This window comes from Bufo bufo, chromosome 6 (assembly GCF_905171765.1).
Source record: "Bufo bufo chromosome 6, aBufBuf1.1, whole genome shotgun sequence".
NCBI classification, from domain to species: Eukaryota; Metazoa; Chordata; class Amphibia; order Anura; family Bufonidae; genus Bufo; species Bufo bufo.
In genome coordinates, this window is record NC_053394.1 from 359,840,136 (window position 1) to 359,866,785 (window position 26,650).

Sequence of the window (26,650 nt, forward strand, 5' to 3'; positions counted from 1 at the left end):
CCCACAGGTCTTCCTTGCACGCTTTACAGAGTTCTACAGGGTGCACACTCTGGCTTCGGCGTATGCTGCTTTGGTCCGCCTGGGTCTGCAGGCGGCGGTTCCTTGATGCCTTCGGGTGCTTCGCCTTGGAGCTGTGGTCCCTCCCCTTTTGGACTGCTTTTGAACGTCCCAAGGTCTTCTGTGTCCCCCAAGGAAACTGGGCGAGAAAACGAGATTTTTGTATAACTTACCAGTAAAATCTCTTTCTCGCTCTTTCCTTGGGGGACACAGCACCCACCCATTCATTGTTTTTCTCTACACGGTTTCCGAGTTTGTGTTACCCGTTGGGTAGTTGGCTTGTTGGTTCCTTGTTGGACTTTGCCTTTTCTCACTGCTTGGACACGCAACTGGCAGTCTCTCTCTCCAGGCTGAGGGTATAGCTGTGGAGGAGGGGCTTAACAGCTTTCACTTAGTGTCACGCCTCCTATGGAGATGAGCTATACTCAAGGTCTTCTGTGTCCCCCAAGGAAAGAGCGAGAAAGAGATTTTACTGGTAAGTTATACAAAAATCTCGTTTTCTTTGCCCGGCCCGCGGGGTGGAGCCTCAGTCTGTTGCCGGGCAGGCTCTTATTGCGGTGCTTGGTCCCTCTGCAGTCCAGCCGATGCACTAATCGGTTGTGCGCAGGGGCCTTGGATTGCCGCCTTGCGGCTTGCTGAGGGCCGCACTCCGGCGCGAAAACTTAGCACCCTTCTCCCCCCTCCCCCAGTGACCTGCTAGCTCCGCCCCCAATCATGAAGGTGACCTTAACCCTTCGTGGCCGGCAATTTAGTGATGGACCTCTGAGAAATTCCCAATCCGCCCTCTGGGTCGTTTGGTTGATAATTCTCCACCTATGAAATTCAATAGAGAACCTCTGACATTCCCAATCCACCCTCCCGGGTCGTTTGGTTGATAATTCCCCCCCCTGCGCAATCCAGTAGGGGTCCGGTGGAACTCCCAGTCCACCCTCTGGGGTCGTTTGGTTGATAATTCTTCGCCGGCGCCATTCAATTAGGGACCTCCGACCTTCCCAATCCGCCCTCCCGGGTCGTTTGGGGAATAATTCCCCACCTATGCAATCAACCTCCGAAGTCGCTTGATTGATACCTGCACCGCCTGCGCAATCCGGTAGATGGACTTCTACAAGCTCCCATCCCACCCCCTGGGTAGTTTGGTTGATAAGTCCCCACCTGCGCAGTCCACAACTACCAGGGGCGAGATTCTGAGGAGTAGACCTACGCGCGAGTGGAACACAGCGCATCTTTTTTCCTCGCAACCCCACCCTTCCTCCCTGGGTCACGCTCAGACAAGGACTCGCGGTATACATGAGTCCGAAGCAATCTCTTAAGATTGCTTCTAAAGTGGCCAGTGGTACTTGTCATATGCATTAACCCTTCCTTAGGTGGAGTAATTGCACTACTTCTGGAAACAGTACCTGTCTTATACATTATCCTGCCATGGGTGGACTAAGTGCAATGACATGGGTTTCGGGACCTGCTATATGCATAGCCATTGACATTGACATTGTCACTGTTACATTGTGCGCTGTATGCATTACCCCCTTACTTAGGTGCAACAATTGCACTCCCACGGGGTACAGGACTCGCCATATGCACTAGTTCTAGCCGTGGGCATTCACCCCCCCCCCCCCCTTCATAGGTAGGGTATTCTCCCTACCGCTGACTTGTACTTGCCGTATGCATCCACCTTCCTTGGGTAGCTAATTACATTGAATACGGTTCCGACTGTCGCACTAGCCTTTCATAGGTGGAGTGTTGCACATCACCGTGCTTCTGTTGCATTACCCCCTTCCGCAAGTGATCAATAGCGGGGAATACCTAAACCTCTTCGGATGCTGTAATTCTGCGGCACCACGGCTCTAGGTGCCTTCGCTTATTTCCAAGGGGGTGTGACAACAGCATGATTATAACATCCTCTGTCTTCTCAGGGGGTTCCTAGCATCACTTATGTGTCCCAGAGCCCCCCCCCCCCCCCCACCCATCTCCATGGGCCTTCGTTGTTCCAGTCGGTCATGATATTGTCCGCATCAATACGTAGTGCGTACTCCATTGCACATATATGGTGAGTACGTTCCAGCGAGTCGAGTGTTTCACTGACTCTGTATTCTCTATCCACCACTCCCCCTTCTCTGGGAAAGTGGTTATGCTGGCACTCTGGTTTAGCTCCTACAACTTGTTCTACTCCACAGGTGCAGCTTTTTCGCTAATGCTTGAGTTCGAGGTCACTCCAGTGGGACATCCCCCTCAGGTAGGGGTCCTTCCCCGGAGCTAGCTTGGCAGTTGCACCAGTTCTGCGCTCTTCCAGGTAGAGTTTTCAGGTTAGCTCTACTTAACTGGAGCAGTATGGTACGTGGCTTCTACGGATAGTCTCAGGCCTCCCCCTCAGTTTTGCGCTGGCTTCTACTGTGGGAGCGGTGTTGCTTACTACTACATGCTTGGGTTCTTACTGCACAGCTCTTTCGTCAGGCGGTGGACTCTGTTAACACTGAATTCGGTGGACTCTACGGGTGACCCCCTCCTCTGCTGGGGTATGGGGCTAGCAATACAGTGTGGCTCCCCTTGTCTGGCTTCCTCCTCAGGCGGTGTTTTTGCACAGCCATTTAGTCCTTGGCCACTTTTGTATAGCGCCGGTCTCAGACGGGGAATGGGCTTAAACCTAGCCTGATCTTCTCCTGTCTTTTCCTCCTCTGGCTCAGGGTTCATAGCCATCCCGCATGCCTTTGTAGTTCCTACGTTGCTACCTTCCCTCATCTGCATTTGCAAAGGGTATTAGTTTGGTGGCCTTCCATTCCAGGCACGATCCGGTCCCGACTGGTGGACTGTGGCACCCTCCACATTCCTCCTTCTACGGGGACTCTTCCATTCTTCCGGGTGTGCTAACGATATCTACACAAAGCTTCCCACCTTTCTCTCCAGAGCCAGAGTTCTGGAAGCATGGTACGTGGACGCCCTGATTCTTCTTGGCGGGAGTTTTCCCTCCTTACGTGTTTCTTCCCCCTCCTTCCCAGGGTTCTACGGAGGATCCAGATGGAGGACATTCCGACAAATACTAGTCGCTCTGAGTTGACCCCGTCGCGCGTGGTATGCTGACCTCGTTCTCCTTCCTGGAGACATCCCTTGGTCACTGCCACTCAGAAACGACCTTCTTTCCCGGGGTCCGGTCTTACATCAGCATTTCGGTGCCGGCGTGGCTATTAAGACCACCATTCTGACGTGGAAAGGGTTTCAGTGGATGTCTTCCACACTATGATTCAGGCCAGGAAGCCTGCATCGCCCAGGATCTGTTGTGGGACCTGGAGGTCCTTCCTGGGCTTCTGTGAACGCTGGGACATCCCCTCACTTCCTGTTTTTTCTCTCCCCACGGTTTTTCTCTCCCCTAAACCTTGGTTTAGCCCTTAGTTCCTTGATGGGTCAGGTGTTGGCGCTTCTGTCCTGGGGCAGCTTCCAGCGTACTCTGGTGCCCATGGAAACCTTCCTTCTGGGAAGGGCACATACGGTTCCTCTGTACCGTCCTTACAACCTTGGGATCTGTACGTAGTTCTCTCAGCCTTTCAGTCTTCTCCACTTGAGCCCTTGCAGGAGTTCTTACTCCGGCTCCTGTCCTAGAAGGTAGTTTTTTCTTGTGGCTATCACATCCATCAGGCGGGTGTCTAAATTGGGGGTGCTCTCTTGCAAGATCCCCTTTCTGGTTCTTCACAAGGATACAGCAGTTCTTCGGCCCATTCCTTCTTCTCCCGAAGGTGGTCTCTGACTTCCATATAAAGGAAGGAATTGTCCTTTCTTCACTGTCTCTTTCCTTCGCACCCTACGGAAGGGAGCTACATTATTGGACGTTGTCAGAGCTCTTCTTATTGTTAGCAGCCTCCAGTCCCTCTCGGCGTACGGATCCCCTTTTCTCTCCGGTGGGTCCTCGCTAGGGATTGGCGGCCTCCAAAGGGCTATTGCACGTTGGATTCGGTCGGCATGTGCTGACGCGTACCGCGCCCGGAGCAGGGTTCCACCCTTAGGTGTCACGGCTCACTCTCCCAAAGCGGTGAGCGCTTCTTGGGCTAAGAGGAATTGCGCTTTGGCTGCACAGTTGTGTCAGGTGGCTCCTGCTCCTCCTTACACATGTTCACAAGAAATTACTAGGTGCATACTTATGGGCCGCGGGTCTTGCAGGCAACAGTTCTTAGATGTCTGCAGGGACGCTTGCTTCAATGGGTCTGTGGTTTTCCCTTCCTGTGGACTGCTCTCGGACATCCCACGGTCTCTGTGTCCTCCAATGAATATGGGCGAGAAAAGGAGATTTTTGTATAGTTTACCAGTAAAAAAATCTCTTTCTCTCTCTTTATTGGGGGACACAGCACCCACCCAGTATCGTTGTCCGGCCACTGTTGGGCAGTTGCTGGTTTTAACCCGTTGGGTCCTTTGACATGGTTGATTTGCCATGTGTTTTTTCTTGGTTGGCTTGCTTCTCCTACTGCTGTACACAAACTGAAGCTCTCTCTCTCCAGGCTGGAGGGGGTATAGCTTCCAGGGGAGGAGCTAACAGCTTTTACTAGTGTCAACGCCTCCTAGAGGACATAGCTATACCCACGGTTCCTGTGTCCCCCAATGAAGAGCGAGAAAGAGATTTTACTGGTAAATTATACAAAAATCTCCTTATTCTACATAATTAAAAAACAAATCTTTATTTCATGATGGAATAACCTTTGGATGGTAATATATTTTCCTCAAAAAGCATTTTATATTAAAAAAAAATCCGATTTTTAAAAAAAAAAATTATTTAAAAAAAAATCATTGATTTGTATCCACCCTGCACCTGACTATAATCCTACGAAATCCCTGAATAAAGGGCCCTTTACATGGGCCGATAATCTGCCACGTAATCGCTAATGAGCGTTCATAGGAAACAACTCGTCTGTATAGGGACGAGTGATGGCATTGCATGTTAGTGAAGGAGGCTGCTGCATGGACGAGCAGGCGCTTGTCAGGAAGGAAAGCTTCGCTCCTGACAATTGCCTGCAGATTTGGCCAATGTAAAGGGGCCTTTAGTGCACGTGTACCTAGAAGAAATGATTCTGTTTTGAAGAGCAAGGCTGTTCACACCAAATATTGATTTGGTTTAGATTTCTCTTTTTTGTTCGTTCATTTTGCATTTTATTAATTGATAAAAATAAACTATTAATGCTCCTATTTCTGAAAGCATTCTTAAGCCTCATGCACGCGACCGTTGTTCTGGTCCGCATCCGAGCCGCAATTTTTGCGGCTCGGATGCGGACCCATTCACTTCAATGGGGCCGCAAAAGATGCGGACAGCTGTCCGCATCCGTTGCTCCGTTCCGTGGTCCGTTTTGCAGACAAGAATAGGCAGTTATAGTAATGGCTGTCCGTGCCGCTCCGCAAATTGCGGAACGCACACGGACGCCATCCCTGTTTTGCGGACTGCAAAACCCACAACGGTCGTGTGCATGAGGCCTAAGGCTGAGTTCACATCACCGTAGCTTTTGGTTCTTCTGATCCGCCAGAAAGAGGGAGAAAAAAAACTAAACAGGATCCTGTAAAAAAAAAAATGGATCCTGTTGCATCTGTCATACATTTGAGTCATTTGTGACTGAAATCCTTCTTTTTAGACGGGTATAAAAAAAAAGTCCTGCTTGCAGTACTTTATTCCCACAAAAAAAAACTGATCTCAGACGGCAATGGCTCAAACGGATGACAACTGATGACTGTTTTTCTTTTTTTTCTCTCTTCTGACGGATGAGAAGAACGGAAAGCTAAACAGTGGTATGAACTCGGCCTTACTTGGCAGCATTCTTCACACCTGCTGTCAGTCTTACCCAGGGACCCTCATTGATCTGATAGTGGTCACATGAGTGTCCCTATGGCGTCCAGTATACTTGCCTATACAGTGATATCTTTTACCGTATCCGTAAATCCTCCCGACGTATACCTCGACAGACACTGCAAAATGCGGTGGGAATGTACAGTCACTTTAGGGAAGTGGTAGAACGTCAAATGCAGACATTATAGCTTCATATTTAATGTGCACTGACGGTATATTATATACTCCACTGCCTTTATAGCAATATATGGTTTAAATCCATTCACAGGTGCTGCCATACTCCTTCACCGTTTAGTGCCACGAATGTCAGACTTTTTAACAGATTGTCTGCCGTCATCTGGCATACTGAGGCAGTGTTCAGCCCCCGCGCTCCATTACAATCGGCACTCTTCACACTCTCACATATTTTAACCCTTTATGTACACCTTGCAGTTTCCTGACAGGTGCACGTTCAAGTGAATGGAGCCGGTCCCTTTGTAAGTGTTTGCTATATAGTATTGCTCCTGTTGGTTTTGCTTGCTGGCATGTGGCCACTTGTTACGTTAGGGGATTATGGGTGGTTTCTTGTGGTTTTTGTACGGAAAGTTGAGCTGGCTTTGATGTGAACTATTAACTTGCACCAGTTTCAGGAGCAAATTATAGTGAATCTGCCAGGCAGCGGGAGGCTAAACCCAATGCCATGAAGCTCCATGCTGCCTAAAAGTCACAGACTTGAGCACCTACGTGGCCTTCACCATCATTTGTGACTTTAGTGGTGTAAAACCTAGAATGACCCTGCCCCACAGATTATGACGTTAACACTTCTTTTTGGCGTCTAGGTGAATGCTGTGCTGCCAGTTCTTCCTCTCCTTTTCCCTGTTATGTGGATTTTGGTGACGGCGCTATGTGAAGCTCGCGTGCTGGCCCAAATGAGCAGAAGGTACCCTACCTCCCTGGTGAGTGACCTTTTAAATGAACCTCTGCCAAAAAGTTAGATGCTATAGTTTAAAGTGCTATTATTCACAACGCATCCCCTGTCCACAGGATAGAGGGTGTGTCTGATTGGTGGATGTCCTTGCCGATCACGAGAACGGAGCGGTGACATACGTACACACTGCCACGCCATTCAGCTCTGTGCGGCTGTTGCAGATAGCTGAGCGCATGCACTTAGCTGAGTTCAGTGGAGTGGCGGGCGGGGTTCTCGTGATCTGTAGGACCCCCGCTGATCAGACACTTATCCCCTATCCTTCCTGTTGTATGCTCTGCGTGCTATAAGTTTTTGGTTGTATTTTTTTAATTTCCACTTTAATTTTTTGTCTTTGTTCTTTTTTCCCCCCCTCCAGATAGCGAAGTTCTCTGAGGATACCCTCAGCAGTTATACAGAGGTTGTATCAACACAGGTCTGTATTTAGAAGAGGAGCTGATTCATAGATCTTCCCAGTCACAGATTGCCTGATTCACTTTGCTTTACTTTAAATTTTCCTATTTATAAAAAAAACCTGACATTTATGTAATTATTTTCCCTAGGAAATGCTGCGTTCTGTGTGTTCTCACTTCCTGCGTGTCGTTAGGGGGAACTGCGAGACCCTCGCCTGTACTTCTAGTTTGTTGCACGGTCTGGGATCTGTCACGGTGAGTAAAGTTTCCAGGTTACTGTGGGATCTGTTAGTGTGGTGCAAGTTAGGCCTCATGCACACGACCGTTGTTCGGGTCCGCATCCGAGCCGCAGTTTTTGCTGCTCGGGTGCGGACCCATCCACTTCAATGGGGCCGCAAAAGATGCGGACAGCACTCCGTGTGCTGTCTGCATCCGTGGCTCCGTTCCGTGGCCCTGCAAAAAAAATAGAACATGTCCTATTCTTGTCCGTTTTGCAGACAAGGATAGGCATTTCTACAATGGGCCGTCCGTTCCGCAAATTGCGATTTGCGGATTGCAAAAAATGGAACGGTCGTGCGCATGAGGCCTTTCTTTGTAGAAACAGGAATGGATGAGAGCAGCGCTTTTATCACTTCACTATATGAGTCCACAGCCATCTAGAAGAACATCAAAAACAGGTGCAGGTCAGTAAATTTAGGCCAGTAATGTTTCGCTTCCACTGAAGCCTTTCTCAGGCCTGAAAAAGGGTTGTGGTAGCTAAAATGTTAGACTCCTGGTTTAAAGGGGTTGTCCAGGCATAGTCTCTCGCCTGATCTGTCATTAGCTGTGGAAAGACGCAGCTGTCCATCCCAAGTGGCAGTCTAGATTTTTCTCTGAATTTCACCCCTAAACATTGAAGGTCTGAAAATCGGCTACAAATCTGCAATATAATTGACATAATTGCTGATTTGACAATCCACAGCGTTCTTAAATCTCCATGCAGATTCTTTACTTCTATATGCGGATGGGGTTTTCAAAATCCCATCCCTTTGTAATGTTCTGGATCTTGCTACAGATTTAGGCCTCCTTTTTTTTTTTTTTTTTCGTTTACAGGCCGTTTTTTTCCGTATACGGAACCATTCATTTCAATGGTTCCGCAAAAAAAACAGAAATGTATCATGTGTGCATTCCATTTCCGTTCCGTTGAAAGATAGAACATGTCCTATTATTGCCCGCAAATCACGTTCTGTGGCTACATTCCAGTTAATGGGCCCGCAAAAAAACAGAACACATACGGAAATGCATCCGTATGTCTTCTGTATCCGTTCCGTTTTTGCGGAACCATCTATTGAAAATTTTATGCCCAGCCCAATTTTTTCTATGTAATTACTGTATACTGTATATGCCATACAGAAAAACGGAACAGAAAAAAGCGGAACGGAAACGCAACAGAAACAAAAAAAAAACGTAACAAAGGATCTGTGAAAAACGGACCGCAAAACACTGAAAAAGCCATACGGTCGTGTGAAAGAGGCCTTAGGGTCCATTTACACGTCCGCAAATGTGTCCGCATCCGTTCCGCAATATCGGGAACGGGTGCGGACCCATTCATTCTCTATGGGGTCAGAAGAGATGCGGAGAGCACACTATGTGCTCTCCGCATCCGCATTTTCAGAGCGCGGCCCCGAACTTCTGGACTTCGGGCCGAACTTCTGGGACGTGGCTCCGCAAAAAAATAGAACATGTCCTATTCTTGGTGTTGGCCGGGTGTATTGCGGATCCACAATACACCACGGACGTGTGAATGGACCCTTACTGTGTGGAATCCTTAACAAGTAAACCCTGATTTTTCTGGCCTTCACGGGTAAAGTGAATCACATTATCTTGTGACAATGGCACCTGTTGATATCTAAAGCCTGTATTACACAGGCTGATCGAGCAAGTGATTGTCGTGAGGGAAGTGTTCCCTTCTGGCCATCGCTTGCTAGCTAGCAGAGGAGACCGCTGCTATTACATGCAGCGATCTCCTCCATAGTGTAGGGAGGAGCGATAGCTGTGCCATCGCTCGTCCCCATACTGTCTAGTGGCTTGCCGACGGCAGATCGCTATTAGACAGCGCGATTTGCCGTCGGCAAGCGCTGGTTTTTAAGCATGCCTAAAATCAGAATTGCTCGATGAACCAGCATTTGCTAGTTCATCAGGCAGTCGGCGGCAGTATTACACTGCAAGATGATCGCTAGCGAGCGTTAAGGTGAATGCTTGTTAGCGATTATTGGCCGAAAAATTGGCCAGTGTAATACAGGCTTTAGGGTACCGCTATGCGGTCAGATTTCTTCGTGCATATTTAGAATCCAAATTCCAAATTTCATAATTTCTCTCTTTATGATCCATGCCTGATTTTGGCTTTCAAAACTTCATGCCGAAACCTGACCGCGTGGACGTACCCTTAGGCTTCAAGTGAACAGTCCTTGAAGCAGGAGAATGGGCAAGTGACAAGGACCAGATTTTGAATGGGTCCAAGCAGGCAAACCAGGGGAGGCAGTGTGGTGTTCTAGGCGATGTGGTGCTGGAAAGCCTATTGGTCGTGGCCTTCATCTGAATGTGACATGTACCACCTCCTACCTATGCAGTGTACAGACGAAGTACATGGGAGCAGTATTCCCACATGGCAGTGTCCTCTTTCGGCAGGATAATGTCCTAACCACACTGCCAAAATTGTTTAGAAATAGTTTGAGGAACATGACAAAGGGTTCAAGGTGATGACTTGTCCTCCACATTCCCCAGATCTCAATACAATTGATCATCTGTGGGATGTGCTGGAAAAACAAACCCGATCTATGGAGTCTGCACCTCACAACTCACAGAATCTGCTGCCAGATCCTAAAGGACCCCTTCAGAGGTCTTGTGGAGTCAACAGCTTTGATGGCACGAGGAGGACCTACATGCTATTAGGCAGGTGGTTTTAATGCAGCTGCCTCTGTCTGAGAAGATCGCTTATTTAGCTTTTAAAGTGAGCCAGACAGCCAGCCGCCTTCAAGCACATGACTGGTATTGAGACCAATGCGGGAGTGGAAGCAGGACCATCCTTGATTGGACCTTAGGCTTCCAACAGATGTAAATGCAGATGGTTACGAACCGAGGAGTTTGCATATCCTTTCCCTCTTGTCCCTGTTTTGATGTATTCTAATTGATGTGGTTGTAGAAACAGAGATGTTTAGCTGACTAATGCATATTGTGCTTTTTGTTTTGTGTTTTAAAGGTTATTTGTTGTGTGGATAAGCAAGGAGTCCTTTCCTGGCCGAATCCCAGCCCAGAGACTGTTCTATTTTTTAGCGGAAGGGTAGATCAGGCCACTGAACGACATGACGATCTCACTGATCAAATATCCCTCCGTTCCTTCTGCCAGACAGATGTGGAGGATGAGGTGGGGCTCGTTTTTGTTTTTTTGTTTTTCTTTTATATACCAGTTTCATTCTCCTGAAGCTTGTCTTTTCTAATATGGCTTTCCTATCTGTTGCCTCCGCAGCCTCAAGAGATGGTAGCACTGTTGGCGGAGACCACTAACCTACAGCTGGTGAATGAGCAGGATAGCGTGGATCGTCAGAATGACGTCACTAGACCTTCTGATACACAAAGGAAGCATCATAGTCGGACTAAACATGCATCAGGGTCAAATGTCAGCTTCAGCCAAGACACTGCTGGTCAGGTATATATATTTTCTACTGTATGGGGGTGTATGTATCACCCATCATTTATAATGTTATGACACATCAAATGTTGGGAACGCTTCAAAAGAGTTTTCTGAGATATTTTAACTGGTGACCTATCCTCTGGTCAGGTCCGCTCTTTGAGATGGCATCGGCACTCACCGTAGCGCCACAGCCATCTCTCAGTTCACCAAGCACAGCGCCGTCCATTTAATAGTGGCTGTGCTTGGTATCGCAGCTCAGCCTTATTCACTTCAATGGGGCTGAGCTGCCCCTAGGCCACGTGACCGATGAACGTGACGTCACATGGCTTAGACAAAGCTGGAAGAAGGCCACTGCGATTGCCGGTGCCTTTTCAAATATCTGATCAGCAGGGGTCCCAAGTGTCGGACCTCCACCAATCAGATACTGATGACCTATCCTCTTGCTGTAGTTTCTCTACACAGCAGGTGGCTGGAGCGCCGCTGTGCAGGGAGAACAGTGAATGGGAACACAGCGCTACTCTGTTGTTGTGGCCCCTACCTTCTTTGGTGCAGGTCTGACCTCTGGGATTCCCTCTGATACTAGTGTAAAGTGGTGGCATATCCTAGCAAAATGCCATTCCTTTAAGAGATGGGACTACCCCTTTAATGTTGTTAATCCTCCGACTCTTTGGTTAACATCATTTTCTGGATTTGTCTTTTTATTTTCTGTACCTTTTTTTTTTTACAGTTGAGCAGCGAAGTGGACGATTACGTTTGCGACTGTCACTTAGAAATGCTCCGGCTGTCCCAAGATCAACAGAACCCTCAGAGCATCCAGTTTGATGAATCCAACTGGCAGCTCCATCTGAGCTCCTTAAAACCTCTAGGGCTTAATGTGTTACTGAACCTATGTAATCCGGGAGTGACCACCACCCTTTGCCGCTTCTCTGATCATTTGCGCCATATTGCTCTTCAAGAAACCCACAGCTCTGTACTTCCTGGACACATTCCTTGGGGACTTTGTGACTTTTCAAGACTTATAGGTACTACGTCTGGATCAATTATGATATCGGCCCGTGTGTGTTCCGCATTTTGTGGACCGCACATTGCCGACACTATGGTAGAAAATGCCTATTTTTGCCCGCAATTGCAGACAAGAATAGGACATGCTCTATATTTTTTGCGGGGCCGTGTAACGGAACTACCGAGGCGAACAGCACACGGTGTGCTGTACACATCTCTTGCGGCCCCATTGAAATAAATCGGTCCACGCCCGTACCGCAATTTTGAAGACCCATTCATATTGTCATGTGAATGAGTCCTTACTCTCATGCTCTTCCCTTGTTAACTACCACTCTCATTTTCATGTTTAGGTTTCACCCCAGGAGCCAAGGACCTATTCAAATTGCAAAATCATGTTGCTCTCTATCACTTTCCAAGCGAGGAGCCTGTGAAGGAGGCTTTGCTTCCCAAGCTTCCGGCTGGTGCCAAACGGACACCAGCCCTCAGTCAGATGGTCTGCCTGTTTGTCAGAGATGTTACTACCAGTATGTACCCTTCACTTCTCTTCCCTCTGTATCTGTCCTGTCCTGTGCATGCTTCTGGCGCTTGTACCTCATTATATCTGTGTAATATCCATGCATACCGCCTTACTGTCTTCTCCCTGTAACTCTCAGACACAGAGCAGATGCTGTCCCATGGAACAGCTGACATTATCCTTGAGGCCTGTACAGATTTCTGGGACGGAGCTGATATTTACCCCCTCTCCGGGTCTGACAGGTACAGTACATAACACTATCCTCTTCCCAGGAGTCTCGTGCAATAAAAATAATTGAATGGTGAGCAAAGTTAAATCCGTCATATATGGGCTAAGGATCGGACCTGTTGGAAATGAGCATTCATACAAACCCTCGTTCCTGATAATCATTTAAAGGTGCCCAAGGGATGTCCTGCCAACAATGTGCAAAGTTAATGAGGGACGAACGATAATAATTTGTATCATTTCACTCTGCATCAGGCCCTGTTTAAGGCACTTTAAGCAAGTGCAAATAGACTTGTAGATCATCGTTCCAGCCTGTGTAAGAGGACCCTTGGTTTCCCCGTTTAGGACCTGTGAGCTTCTGTGACATACCTCTGGTATTCTTCCTGAAAATGTATGAATAAACTCTGCATCCATTCCTGCCCCATTGAGAATGAATGGGTCCACACCCGTTCCCGCTATTTAGCGGAACCGATGCGGACCCATTTTCGGATGTGTGAATGGACCCTAAGCGTGAGACTAGGGGTCAAGGCCAGAACATCGTCCCACTGCTCCTGGGAAATTTCACCCACGTCTTGCCCCCACTTTCTCTTAACAGGTAGGGGGTCCGATATAGTACTTTTCTGAAATAGGTGTTTATATAGCATAGATATCAGTCCCCTAGCGGTACTACCACCTAATAACTGTTTCACTATAGGAGGGGAGATGGACAGTTGCAAGCCATCCTTAAATTGCTCCTGAAAAGCATGTCTTAATTGTAGATATTGGAAAAATGTGGTTCTAGGTAGTCCAAATTCCTCCTGTAGCTGCGTAAAAGATTTCATTACCCCCTTTGATTGAACTTGACATAGAAATAAAATACCTTTGTCTTCCCAAGAGGAAAAGCCCACCAATCTGAACGGTTCCGGTAGTTGAGGATTACGCCATAACGGCGTGCTGTCGTTAAACCCCACCCGGCCTATTAATTACTTAAATTTTGACCAGACCTTTCTTATTAATGTGATTGTAGGGCAGTTCCCAGCGCAAGACTGTGGTCTTCCTAGTTCCTCCAATGCGATAGGTGTTTTCTGTTTCATGATTACGGAGGCAATTCTGGCAGAGGGGCCTAGCTGTACCTGTCGTCCCCATGCTCTAAAGCAGGGGTACTCAACTAGTTTTATTAAAGGTCCACATACCAGGGTCTGCAGCCAGGTGGAGGTCCGAGCTGAACGCCAACAGTAAAGATGCCATGCGATCATGTGATACATGCGCGTGGGGCGCTCTGACGTTATAGTGGAGCGCCCCGGGTAAGTCCCAGAATTAGTAATGGCCACATTAGTGCCCCAGTAAGAATAATGTCCCCATTAGTGCCCCCAGTAAGAGTATTGCCCCCATTAGTGCCCCCCTTCTCTGCTTTTGCAAAAAAAAAAAATAATTTGCATTCACCTGGCTGCGGTGAACATTCGCTGCTGACTGCAAGCTCAGGACCGGTGCTCTAACGTGATGGCGTCTTGTAGGTCCTGTCCTGAGCTTCTAGTCAGCAGGGAGTGTTCTCCACAGCGTGAGCAAATGGAGGTGGAGGTACCGTAGGCGTAATATATATATTTTTTTACTAGCACAAGTAGCGGTGGAGGTAAAGGCTGTACTAATGGGCGTTCCATGATGGAAGCGCTCATTAGTAAGGGAGGAAGGATCTGTAATATATGTTGATCCGAAACATGTTGATGATATGAGCCTGATGTTTGGTTTTTAAGCACGTTTCCTAATAAAACACGCACTGCGAGGTGAAGCTGGACAATATTTTTTTGCTACTTCTCATCCTTGGTTCCGGTTCTGTGTCCGTGCTCCTCGGTGGTGTATGGTGAGGTGAGCTCCAACTTGGTGTTTTTACATTAGTAAGGGTACTTTCACACTTGCAGCAGGACGGATCCGACAGGCTGCTCACCCCGTCAGATCCATCTTGCCACTACTTCGCCGTGCCGCTGCTCTGTGCCCATCGACTATAATGGGGATGGGGGCAGAGTTACGGCGCAGCACGGTGAGAGGCCGCCAGACTAAAAGTACTACATGTCCGACTTTTTCGTCTGGCGGCCCCCTCAATATAATAAACATTGGTGGCGCAGTGCGCCCCCCCTCAAAATAATAAACATTGGTGGCGCAGTGCACCCCCCCATCACAATAAACATTGGTGGCGCAGTGCGCCCCCCCTCAATATAATAAACATTGGTGGCGCAGTGCGCCCCCCCTCAAAATAATAAACATTGGTGGCGCAGTGCACCCCCCCAACACAATAAACATTGGTGGCGCAGTGCGCCCCCCCTCAATATAATAAACATTGGTGGCGCAGTGTGCCCCCCCATCACCCCAGTATAATAAACATTGGTGGCGCAGTGCGCCCCCCCATCACCCCAGTATAATAAACATTGGTGGCGCAGTGCGCCCCCCCTCAATATAATAAACATTGGTGGCGCAGTGCGCCCCCCCTCAAAATAATAAACATTGGTGGCGCAGTGTGCCCCCCCATCACCCCAGTATAATAAACATTGGTGGCGCAGTGCGCCCCCCCCTCAATATAATAAACATTGGTGGCGCAGTGCGCCCCCCCTCAATATAATAAACATTGGTGGCGCAGTGTGCCCCCCAATATAATAAACATTGGTGGCGCAGTGCGCCCCCCCATCACCCCAGTATAATAAACATTGGTGGCGCAGTGCGCCCCCCCCCCCCAATATAATACACATTGGTGGTGCAGTGGTGCAGTGGGCAGTGCCAATGAGGGTTAAAAAATAATTTACTCACCTCCTCCAGTTGATCGCGTAACTGCCAGTCTCCAGTTCTTACTTCTTTCTTCAGGACCTGTGGTGACATCACTGAGCTCATCACATGATCCTTCACCATGGTAATGGGCCATGTGATGAGCTCAGTGACGTCACCACAGGTCCTGAAGAAAGAAGTAAGAACAGGATACCGGCAGTTACGTGATGAACTGGAGGAGGTGAGTTAATTTTCTTTTATCATTTTTAACCCTCATTGGCACTTCCCACTGAGCCACCAATGTTTCTTATACTAGGGGGGGGGGGGGGGGGGGGGGGGCGCACTGTGCCACCAATGTTTCTTATACAAATACAGGAGGCGGGTGCCGGAATCAAATAGCCGACACCCGACCTCTGTGACAGGGGGCTGCGATCAGCTACAATTAACCCCTCAGGTACTGCACCTGAAGGGTTAACTCAACTGATCGCAGCTCCCTGTCACAGAGGTCGGGTGTCGGCTATTTGATTCCGGCACCCGCCTCCTGTATTTGTATTACAGGTCGGTTTTCTTCATTGGTGGCGCAGTGGCCACAGCCCCTCCCCTCCTCCTCCTGCTTCTCCTTATTGGCAGCGGCGGGGGCAGCAGCACAGGGGGGAGGGAGAGACTCCTCCTGCGCTGCTGAGAACTATCAGCTCCTGTGCCCGCCGCTGTATTGAGCAGAGCTGCCAGAGTGTGCAGGAGGAGGAGCGCTACATGTGGAGGAAGCCCTGTCTCACTGCGCTGTGGGACAGGCGGAAGTGCGCCGGTAAGCTCCTCCTCCTGCACGGTACAGTGTGCAGGAGAGGAGCAGCGCTCTGAAGGATGGCCGGGGTCCGGACAACTGGCGGCCGCGGTCCGTATTTGGACCGCGGTCCGCCAGTTGAGTACCCCTGCTCTAAAGTGTTGTAGCTGTGCGGCCATGAAGTATAGCCATGGGTTTGGGATTGAAAGGCCACCTTCCTCTTTACCTTTTTGAAGCGTTTCTATGCGGATTCTGGGTTGTTGTTTTTTCCATATCAAGGAACGAAAGATACTCTGTATCTTGTAAAATATTCACTTGGGGGATCCATATAGGGGAATTATGTATTATATAGAGCAATTGGGGCATCAATATCATTTTGCTTAAAAGGGTTCTGCACTTTGTTTAAACTCCTCTGGATAGATCATCAGCGTCCAACACCTGGGACCACTGCCGATCAGCTGTTTGAAAAGGCAGCGGCGCTCCAGGAGCGCTGCCGCCTTCTCACTGTTTACTGCAGGCCCAGTGACGTCACGATTAGTATCAACTGGCCTGGGCGCGGCTAAGCTCCATTCAAGTGAACAGAGCTTAGCCGCGCCCAGGCCAGTGGATACGTCACTGGGCCTGCGGTAAACAGTGAGAAGGCGACAGCTCTCCTGGAGCGCCGCTGCCTTCTCAAACAGCTGATCGGCAGGGGTCCTGGAGCGCCGCTGCCTTCTCAAACAGAGGATAGATACTACGGCCAATGACAGAAAGAGGTAGTTTGCACCAGGTATTAGTTTTCTCAATAAATTTAGATTCCTTTTGACATATTCTGTTGGCTTTGACGTTATCATAACTCCTAAATATTTAAAGCTACTGGTCATCTGTAATTCGGTATTAGTAAGATGGAACTGTGGCGAGGGAGGATCAAGTAAGAGAATCGCGGATTTAAACCTGAATATTTCCCAAACTCAGTGATATCTCACATAATAGGAGTAATGGAGCGTTGCAGATCTCCCACATAGAGGAGCAGATCATCTGGATATAAAGAGACTCTCTCTTCCTGGGAACCCAGTGGGAAACCTTTCCACTCAGGGGAAGTGCGCAAAAGACAAGGGCTCAATAGCCACTGCAAACAGGGGGGACAAGGGGCAGCCCTGCCTCGTTCCTCTATGCAATGAAAATTGGGCAGAAAGTATTCCATTTGCTTTGATTTTTGCTACCGGTGAGTTATAGAGTAGTTTGACCCAGGACATAAAACACGGTCCAAATCCCATAGCCTCCATAACTTCCCATAAATACTCCCATTCCACAGTGTCAAAAGCTTTGGCAGCGTCTAGGGGTATTACAGCTCGACATCCATCAGTGTCCTTCGACCTCTGAAGATTCCGAAATAATCTTCGAAGGTTGATCGAAGTGCTTCTGTCTGGCATGAACCCTGATTGATCCACGTGTATAAGGGAGAGGATGACCTTGTTAAGTCTGTTGGCCAAGACCTTAGCTAATACTTCCACATCCGTTGGTAAAAGGGAGATGGGGGTTTAGGAATCGGGTATAGTCAGGGCCGGCGCCACCCATAAGCAGAGTAGGCAACCGCGTAGAGCGCACTCTGCCTGGGGGCGCACTCATCCATCTGACATCATCTCCCTCTGTTCCTGTACTTGCCGGCCGGATGCGCTGCGATGAGTGCGAGCATGAGTTTGTTCACTTCGGGCAGAGAGAGCGGCACACAGCTACGAGACCCTGGTGTATTTAAATCTCATTTAGGCTTTCTTTCAGAAAAGTTTCTCCTGGGATTCGAACTCACGACCTTTCACATCAGAGGTAAGGCATTTACCCTCACAGCTATGAAAGCTGTATTACTAGTTGCTTAAAAAAAAAATATATAAGACTTCTACTGTAGGTAACTTTGATACCTAGTGTACATCCATACACATAGCTGCCCCAACACACCCAGCTTTGCTACATCCATACACAGTGTACTGGGGCAGCTGTCATGTGTATGGATGTACACTAAGTATCAAAGTTATCTACAGTAGAAGTCTTATATATATATATATATATATATATATATTTTTTAAATAACTGTCTATACAGCTCTCATAGCTGTGAGGGTAAATGCCTTGCCTCTGATGTGAAAGGTTGTGAGTTTGAATCCCAGGAGAAACTTTTCTGAAAGTGTTTTTTTTTTTTTACATACCGGACTGCTACTTTACTGCTACGGGGGGTGGGGGGCGGGGCTATTGGCGCCATGATAATGGCACATGGAGGGGGGAGGAGAGAGGCACTTGATATTGGCACATTAGGGGGCAGGTGGAGAGGATGGCACTGATATTAGCACATGGGGGGGGGGGGGGGGGGGGAAGAAATGGACATGAATCATGAGGGGCGAAATGGACATTTGCTTCTGTTGACAAAAATCTTTGCATCGGCCCTGACTTCGGGCGCGCAATCCCGCGAGACCAGTGACCTCCAGAGGTGGGTCTCGCGGGATCACGCGCCAAAGACACATGATCTTGGCAAGAGCCAAGGCAATGTGGACCTGGATCACAGCGAGGAGCAGAACCTGGTGAGCACCCCTGGCAACCGCACTCTGACAACCTGCACTAGGATGTCAGAGGCTGCAGGACAGTGACTGGCAGCAGGGTGGCACACACTTGTGTACAGGGGTCAGGGCACACCTGCTGTTTGACTAGGGGCCATAGATTCTGACTGGCACAGGGTGCCCAGCAGTGGCACATGGAGCCTAATAGGTGGCACAGACTGTCTAAAGGGCTATGAATGGTACAGGGTGCAGGACAGTGGCAGAGGGCAAGAGGCAGCATACTGTTTTATGTTGCCCTGGTGGCACAGGATTTCAGACAGTGGCTGAATGGCGCCTGGCAGTAAATAGGCGGCACTGCTCGTGTTTGGTGTGCCAACCTGCTGAACAGCGCAGAGTGATTGGCATCACTGGGATGGTACTAGGTGGCAGACAATGGCTGGATATTATATATACATGACCATAGTCAGACTGGCACAGGGTACATGACCATAGACTGGCACAGTGTACTCGACCATAGTTAAATGTTGCATGCAATAGGTGGCTGAAAAAGGGGCGGGAAAGGGGGTGTGGTCAATGGGCGGAGTCAAGGGGGCAGCAAAATTAGCTTTTGCCTAGGGTGGCAAAAATCCTTGCACCAGCCCTGGGTATAGTCGGGTCTTTACCAGGTTTTGGAATCAGCACAACTACCGCCTCCCTCATAGATGCTGGTAATTTTCATACTCTCAGAGCATCATTTGAAGGTTTCTAAGAGGTGGGGAAGAAGCGGGTCTTGATAGACCATCCGAGGCCGGGGCCTTCTCATTAGGGAAAGAGTTGACTGCTACTTTAAGTTCCTCCAGATCTAGGAGCTTCAAGAGACAGCGTAGGCATTAATATTTTGGCAAGGTAGGATTTAATATTATCCGAGTTTATTGACAATTTTGAGGAGTAGAGTTCCTTACAGTAGTTATAAAACTCATTAAGAATTACTGAATCTTCTGCTCTGAGGCTCCCCCGTCTAGTCCTAATGGTTGCTATTCTAGCCGTACCCTCCTGCGAACGAATCACACCCCGCACTCTCCCCCGCCTCAAAATACTTCTGTTTTAAGAAGAATCGTTTATGGTCAGCTATTTGTAGCAGATGGTCATTAAGTTTAGCTTGTGCTCCTCTCCACGTAGAGTCGGCGCCCCTACATAGGCAGCTTCACAGTCTTTCACCTCTTGTATAGCCTCGGGGAGTTCCTCGGAAAACCCTTATAATGCTGGCCATGTACATTAGAGTCTATGTCGGCCAATTGTAACGAGTGTGTGTGTGGCATCCTGAATGCTTATGTTAGGGGAGATGAGGATCAGGTATGTTGGATTTTAGCTGCCTGTTCCTTTGTTCTCCAGGATAAGCCGCTGAAGAGGAGTCTGACAGTGGTTTATTGCATGCACAGCCAAGCCGAGCATGCACGTGTAGTACTTGGAGAGAGAAGTGCTGGCAGAATATTCCTTCAGCTGGCAGCTCTCTCATATGTATTGCCAGTTCAATGGTCACAGATAAGACTTCTCTATGCCACATGGAGATGTCTTGTCATAATTTCTTTTCTGTGCCGCTTATCTCCGCTTTTTATTTTTCTCTTCATTCTAACTTCAGGAAGAAGGTGCTGGATTTCTACCAGAGAGCCTGTTTGTCCGGCTACTGCTCTGCTTTTTCTTACAAACCAATGCACTACTCGTTGTCGCCTCAGCTACATGGCAAGTGCATAGAGATGCCTAATGGTCTCGGGCAGAACACGCTTTCAGCCCCATGTGATGTTGCCGGGAGTACTCCTATGAAGCACACTGGCCGACATGACAGCTGGAGCTCAGATGGTGAGTGTCCAGTCACTGACGGCTCTCTGTGTATGCCTTTTGAATTTTGGACACTTTGGGCATTTCTTATTTTTTACAGTTTATTTGCTTTCCATGCTTTTAGATTTCCCATTACCAAAGTCTTGCCTTTCATGTTCAGTTGCTTCCTTTTTTTTTTATTTTTTATGTTTTCTCCATGGTCTTCTCCTTCAACACAGAAGGTATTGGGGAGGTGACAGAAGATTTTACTCAAGTGATAAGTGGTCAGATCTTCATGGGGATGGTCTCCTCACAGTATCAGGCTCGTCTGGACATTGTCCGTCTCATTGATGGCTTAGTGAACGCTTGCATCCGCTTTGTGTACTTCTCCATGGAGGATGAGCTGAGAAGCAAGGTGAGATGTAATGTTCATTGGTCTGGTACTCATACACCTTCAGTAGCTGTCGGCCGTACGCTCGTTCAGCTGACCGATATTCCTTCCATCACCCCCATACGCCGGCATGTTTGGTTTGGCTAAGCATGCATGTATTTTCAATGGCAAAAGAGGAGAAAGCTGCTGCCAGATGCCTCTGGCGGCTTATCTCTTACCAGAGCAAAAGGAGCAGGTCTTGCCCAATCCCTCTTTCTCCTGACATCATCTGTCAGGGTAGAGTTGAATGGCCCCTCCTATACAGATTACATAGTCAGCCGGCCCCACTGAAATTAGTGGGTTCGGCAGACGATAATCTGGGGGCCTTAATCCCATATACTGGTAAGCAATCATTTTTCCCTTTCTCAGGTGTTTGCTGAGAAAATGGGTCTTGAGACTGGATGGAACTGCCACATTTCTCTAACACCGAATGGCGATGGGCCAGGGTCTGAGGTTCCCCCATCCAGCCCTAGTCATGCTGGTTCTCTACGAGATGATCTCCATCAGGGTAAGAAACCAATCAAGTATTTTTATATTGTGATTTCCGTGCAGTGCTTCAGGCTTTTTATCTTTATAATAACTGTGTTCTGTATCTAATTCAATGACAGACAATATATCTATCTCTGTTCAAACATAAGACAATTTTATTGATTGTTTTTATTGTTTTATCAAAACCATTTAACAATGTTCAAAAAAAAATTTATAAATTTTTTTATATATATATATATATATATAATATTATATTATGTAGTCAATTTGAACTACAGCCATGAAATGATTTATTCCCATTTGTCTCATCTTAGACATTGGTAGCATATCGCTAGGATATGCTACCAATGTCAGATAGGTGCAGGTTCCACCTCTAGGAGCTATACTCATCTCCAGACTCCCAAAGAGAGTGGAGAGGAGCCTCTCATGCGCGGCCGCTCTCCATTCATTTCTATGGGACTGCCAAAAATAGCAGAGCACAGGGTTGGCTATCTCCATCAGTTCCATAGAAGTAAAAGGAGAGGATGCCACGCTTGTGCCGTATGCTCTCCATTTCTTTCTATGACACTTCTGAAAAATAGCTGAATGCACTCGCTCGGCCAGAACTCCCATTGAAAAGAATGGAGAGCTCTCTTTCACTTTCAGGTTGTCATTCTGGGACCCCAACCTATTTGACATTGGTGACATATCTTTGCTATATTCTACCAATGTCTAAGAGGGGACAACCCCTTTAATTACTCCTTAACCACCTCCGCTCCCCTAGCTTAAACCCCCTGTATCTCTGTAAAAGACAACTTTTCCTATTTTTTTATACAAAGTTGTCATTTTACAGAGCTATTTCTCTCACCCAGCATGGGTATATGTAAAAAGACACCCCAAGACACATTGCCCTACTTCTCCTGAGTACGGCGATACCACGTGTGACACTTTTTTGCAGCCTAGGTGGGCAAAGGGGCCCAAATTCCAATGAGTACCTTTTAGGAGGGCATTTTTAGGCATTTGGATTCCAGACTTCTTCTCACGCTTTAGGGCCCCTAAAATGCCAGGGCAGTATAAATACCCCACACGTTACCCTATTTTGGAAAGAAGACACCCCAAGGTATTCCGTGAGGGGCATGGCGAGTTCATAGAATTTTTTAATTTTTTTTTGGCACAAACTTTTTTTTTTTTCTCTCACAAAGTCTCCCTTTCCGCTAACTTGTGACAAAAAGTTCAATCTTTCATGGACTCAATATGCCCCTCAGCGAATACCTTGGGGTGTCTACTTTCCGAAATGGGGTCATTTGTGGGGTGTGTTTACTGTTCTGGCATTTTGGGCGGGGCTAAATTGTAAGCAACCCTGTAAAGCCTAAAGGTACTCGTTGGACTTTCGGCCCCTTTATGCACCTAGGCTGCAAAAAAGTGTCACACATGTGGTATCGCCGTACTCAGGAGAAGTAGGGCAATGTGTTTTGGGGTGTCTTTTTACATATACCCATGCTGGGTGAGAGAAATATCTCTGTAAATTGACAACTTTGTATAAAAATTTTTTAAAAGTTGTCATTTACAGACCTATTTCTCACACACAGTATGGGTATATGTAAAAATACACCCCAAAACACATTGCCCTACTTCTCCTGAGTACGGCGATACCACATGTGACACTTTTTTGCAGCCTAGGTGCGCAAAGGGGCCCAAATTCCAATGAGAATCTTTACGATTTCACAGGGCATTTTTTACGCATTTGGAGTCCAAACTACTTCTCACGCTTTAGGTCCCCTAAAATGCCAGGGCAGTATAAATACCCCACAAGTGACCCCATTTTGGAAAGAAGACACCCCAAGGTATTCCGTGAGGGGCATGGCGAGTTCCTAGAATATATTTTTTTCTCTTACAAAGTCTCATATTCCACTAACTTGTGACAAAAAATAAAATTTTACATGAACTCGCCATGCCCCTCACGAAATACCTTGGGGTGTCTTCTTTCCAAAATGGGGTCACTTGTGGGGTATTTATACTGCCCTGGCATTTTAGGGGACCTAAAGCGTGAGAAGTAGTTTGGACTCCAAATGCGTAAAAAATGCCCTGTGAAATCGTAAAGATTCTCATTGGAATTTGGGCCCCTTTGCGCACCTAGGCTGCAAAAAAGTGTCACATGTGGTATCGCCGTACTCAGGAGAAGTAGGGCAATGTGTTTTGGGGTGTATTTTTACATATACCCATACTGTGTGTGAGAAATAGGTCTGTAAATGACAACTTTAAATTTTTTTTTATATTTTCCAAAATGGGGTCACATGTGGGGTATTTATACTGCCCTGGCATTTTAGGGGTCCTAAAGCGTGAGAAGAAGTCTGTAATATAAATGTCTAAAAAATTGTATGCATTTGGATTCCGTGAGGGGTATGGTGAGTTCATGTGAGATTTTATTTTTTGTCACAAGTTAGTGGAATATGAGACTTTGTAAGAAAAAACAAAAAAAAAACAAAAAAAAAAAACAATTTCCGCTAACTTGTGCCAAAAAGAAAAAATCTTCTATGAACTCGCCATGCCCCTCAAAAATGATCTATATAGCACCGCAGCGATTTTACTGTGTTTTTGCAGTGATCAGAAAAAAATAAAATTCTGTCACTGCGGTGGGGTGGACTGAACGCAAGTGTGCGCACAAGATCAGGCCTGATCGGGCGAACACTGCGTTTTTTGTAGAGCCTATAGAACATGTCCTATTCTTGTCCGCAATTGCGGACAAGAAAAGGCATTTTCTCGCCCAATTTCCTTGGGGGACACAGAAGACCTTGGGTATAGCTCATCTCCCTAGGAGGCGTGACACTAAGTGAAGACTGTTAAGCCCCTCCTCCACAGCTATACCCTCAGCCTGGAGAGAGAGACTGCCAGTTGTTGCTTAGTGACCAAGGAGGCAAGACACTCCCTGCTCTGCAGGGCTGGTTTCTCCTTGTTTCAATTTTAGATTTTTATTTTCTTTTTGTTCCAGATCATCAGGGATAACAGAGACGCACTAGTCCTCTCTGTTCTCCCGGGGTTGAGCTACGCCAGTGCCGGTCACCCGCACTGCTGCCTCCCCCACAGAAGGCAAGGTGGACCAGGGCAGCCCAGCTCCCCTGCATCCCGCCAGCGCAAGGGTCGCCCGCACGCCAAGTCCCTCCCCCGGCGTCCTGCCACTACGGTGCCAGTAGCTGAAGGGGCGACCCTGCTGGAACGGACCGAGGGTGAAGACTATGGTGAGAGATTGGCTTCTCCAGCCCTACGTCCCCCCCCCCCCCCCCCCCCCCCCTCGGTCTCCTGCGTGCCTGACCCTTACCTGGGCCTATGGACCCTTCTGTCCCTGCTAGACCTAGGCTGGCCCTGGGCTGCCGCAGGGCGACATCTGCTCCCTCTCTCCTGGCCTCCAGGACATTGGCACCCTTGTTCCTACAAGAGGAATGCCTAGGGAGCTGCGGAGGTCCGCACCTAGCTGCCCCTGACGGAGGGGTCATGCAGGCGTCCCACCCTCACAGACCCGGTCTCAGGGTCCCCCTCCCTCTTACCGGCCACTACTTCAGGGCCAGAGGGCCCGCGCCTTGCTGCCACTGACCCTCCCTGCTCTCACGGGCACCGGTCCAGGGGAAAGGTGGTTGTAGCTGCCGGCAGGGGTGAAATCATATGGAGCGCTGTTCTAGGCCAGGGGCCCGCTCCAGGGGTAAAATGGCTGCCGGGTGCAGGGTCCTGACTTCCGGACACCTGGGTGGGCACCGCGGCCTGCAAAGGAGCGCTTCAACAGCCCCGGCCAACCGTCGGAACCTTCCGGTCGGCCGGGCGCCGAAGTCTTGTGTTCCACTTCAAGACGATCCCGCTCTATCCGGGTCCCCGGCTCGCGGGGTGGGCACCCGCGGCCGGTATGTGCAGCTCCGTAGGCCCGGCTGGTACTTTAAGTACTTGCGGCCCCGGTCAGCCGGGCGCCGCTAAAAATTTAGGCCCCGGCTCTTCCGGCCCGCGGGGTGGGCACCCGCGGCCGGTATGTGCCGCTCCGTAGGCCCGGCCGCTACTTTAAATACTGTGCGGCCCCGGTTCGCCGGGCGCCGCTAAAAATTTAGGCCCCAGCTTCACGGCCTACTAGGCCGCAAAAATTCAGGCCTCTGTTGGAGGGGGCTGGAACTTCTCCAGGCGCGAATTTTTCCCGCCTGGAGGTTCCCCCGCCCACAGAGGATGGGCCTGTATGGGTGGATCTGTGCCCTGTAGGTGGCATCTGCCTCAGTGAGGCTGTGTGTTAAAAAAAAAAAAAAAAAAAAATTATATATTTATTATATATATGACTTGTGGGCTGCGCAGGACGCTGCAGCCTCATCTCAGAGTGCTGCCTGTATACATGCCCCCCTTCCATAGGCGGCATGGTGTCGCGCTCCCCGGCTGCGGCGCTGCCAGGTTCTTTTTTCCCCTTCTGGGGGTTTTTTTGCCCTCTCCGCGCTACGGCGCTGGTCAAGGTGCATGCCTTTTCTGTAGGCAACATTCGTCACCCTCTCCAGTTATGGTGCCTGCCATGTGCAGGACCCCCCTCCTGGGCGGGATACTGCACTCTCCCTAACTGCGGGTTGGCCTTGTGCATGATCCCCCTTTCTTTGGCGGCCTACTGCAGTTTCTCCGGATACAATGCTGGCCATGTGCACGACCCCCTTACATAGGTGGAACACGGCACTCTCACTGGATTCGCTGCTGGCCATGTGCGTGCCCCCCTTCCATAGGCGGAACGCTACACTCTCACTGGATTCGTTGCCGATCATGTGCATGACCCCCTTTTTTAGGCGGAATACTGCACTTTCACCGGATACGGTGCTGGCCATGTGCACGACCCCCTTCCTTAGGCGGAACTCTGCACTCTCACTGGATTAGCTGCCGGCCATGTGCGTGCCCCCCTTCCATAGGCGGAACGCTACACTCTCACTGGATTCGTTGCCGATCATGTGCGTGACCCCCCTTTTTTTAGGCGGAATACTGCACTTTCACCGGATACGGTGCTGGCCATGTGCACGACCCCCTTCCTTAGGCGGAACGCTGCACTCTCTCTGGATTCGCTGCCTGCCATAGGCATGACTCCCTTCTGTGGACGGCATTCGGCACTCTCACTGGATTCACTGCCAGCCATGTGCATGACCACCTTCCATAGGCGATATGATGTACTCTCATTGGATTCACTACCGGCCTTGGGCATGCCTCCTTCCCGGGTGGCGGCATACATACACTCCCTCGGTCGGTGGTTGTTCTCTCGCCTGTACATTGTTGGCCATGTGCATGACCCCTA

General features: G+C 48.8%; 1 protein-coding gene across 2 annotated transcripts in view; it reads left to right on the top strand.

Annotated features, from left to right (window-relative positions):
* Positions 1–26,650, top strand: part of TMEM94 (transmembrane protein 94) — an 82,894-nt gene that overhangs the window by 26,672 nt on the left and 29,572 nt on the right. Inside the window, exons 10-20 of one of the 2 annotated variants that reach the window (XM_040435697.1) lie at positions 6,685–6,801; positions 7,189–7,245; positions 7,373–7,477; positions 10,461–10,625; positions 10,728–10,907; positions 11,620–11,914; positions 12,245–12,418; positions 12,548–12,650; positions 20,287–20,504; positions 20,705–20,877; positions 21,262–21,400. In XM_040435697.1, the coding sequence (XP_040291631.1) occupies positions 6,685–6,801; positions 7,189–7,245; positions 7,373–7,477; positions 10,461–10,625; positions 10,728–10,907; positions 11,620–11,914; positions 12,245–12,418; positions 12,548–12,650; positions 20,287–20,504; positions 20,705–20,877; positions 21,262–21,400 (1,726 nt within the window). Of the gene's footprint in view, positions 1–6,684; positions 6,802–7,188; positions 7,246–7,372; positions 7,478–10,460; positions 10,626–10,727; positions 10,908–11,619; positions 11,915–12,244; positions 12,419–12,547; positions 12,651–20,286; positions 20,505–20,701; positions 20,878–21,261; positions 21,401–26,650 lie in introns of both variants that reach the window. The other variant, XM_040435696.1, reaches the window with a different exon arrangement.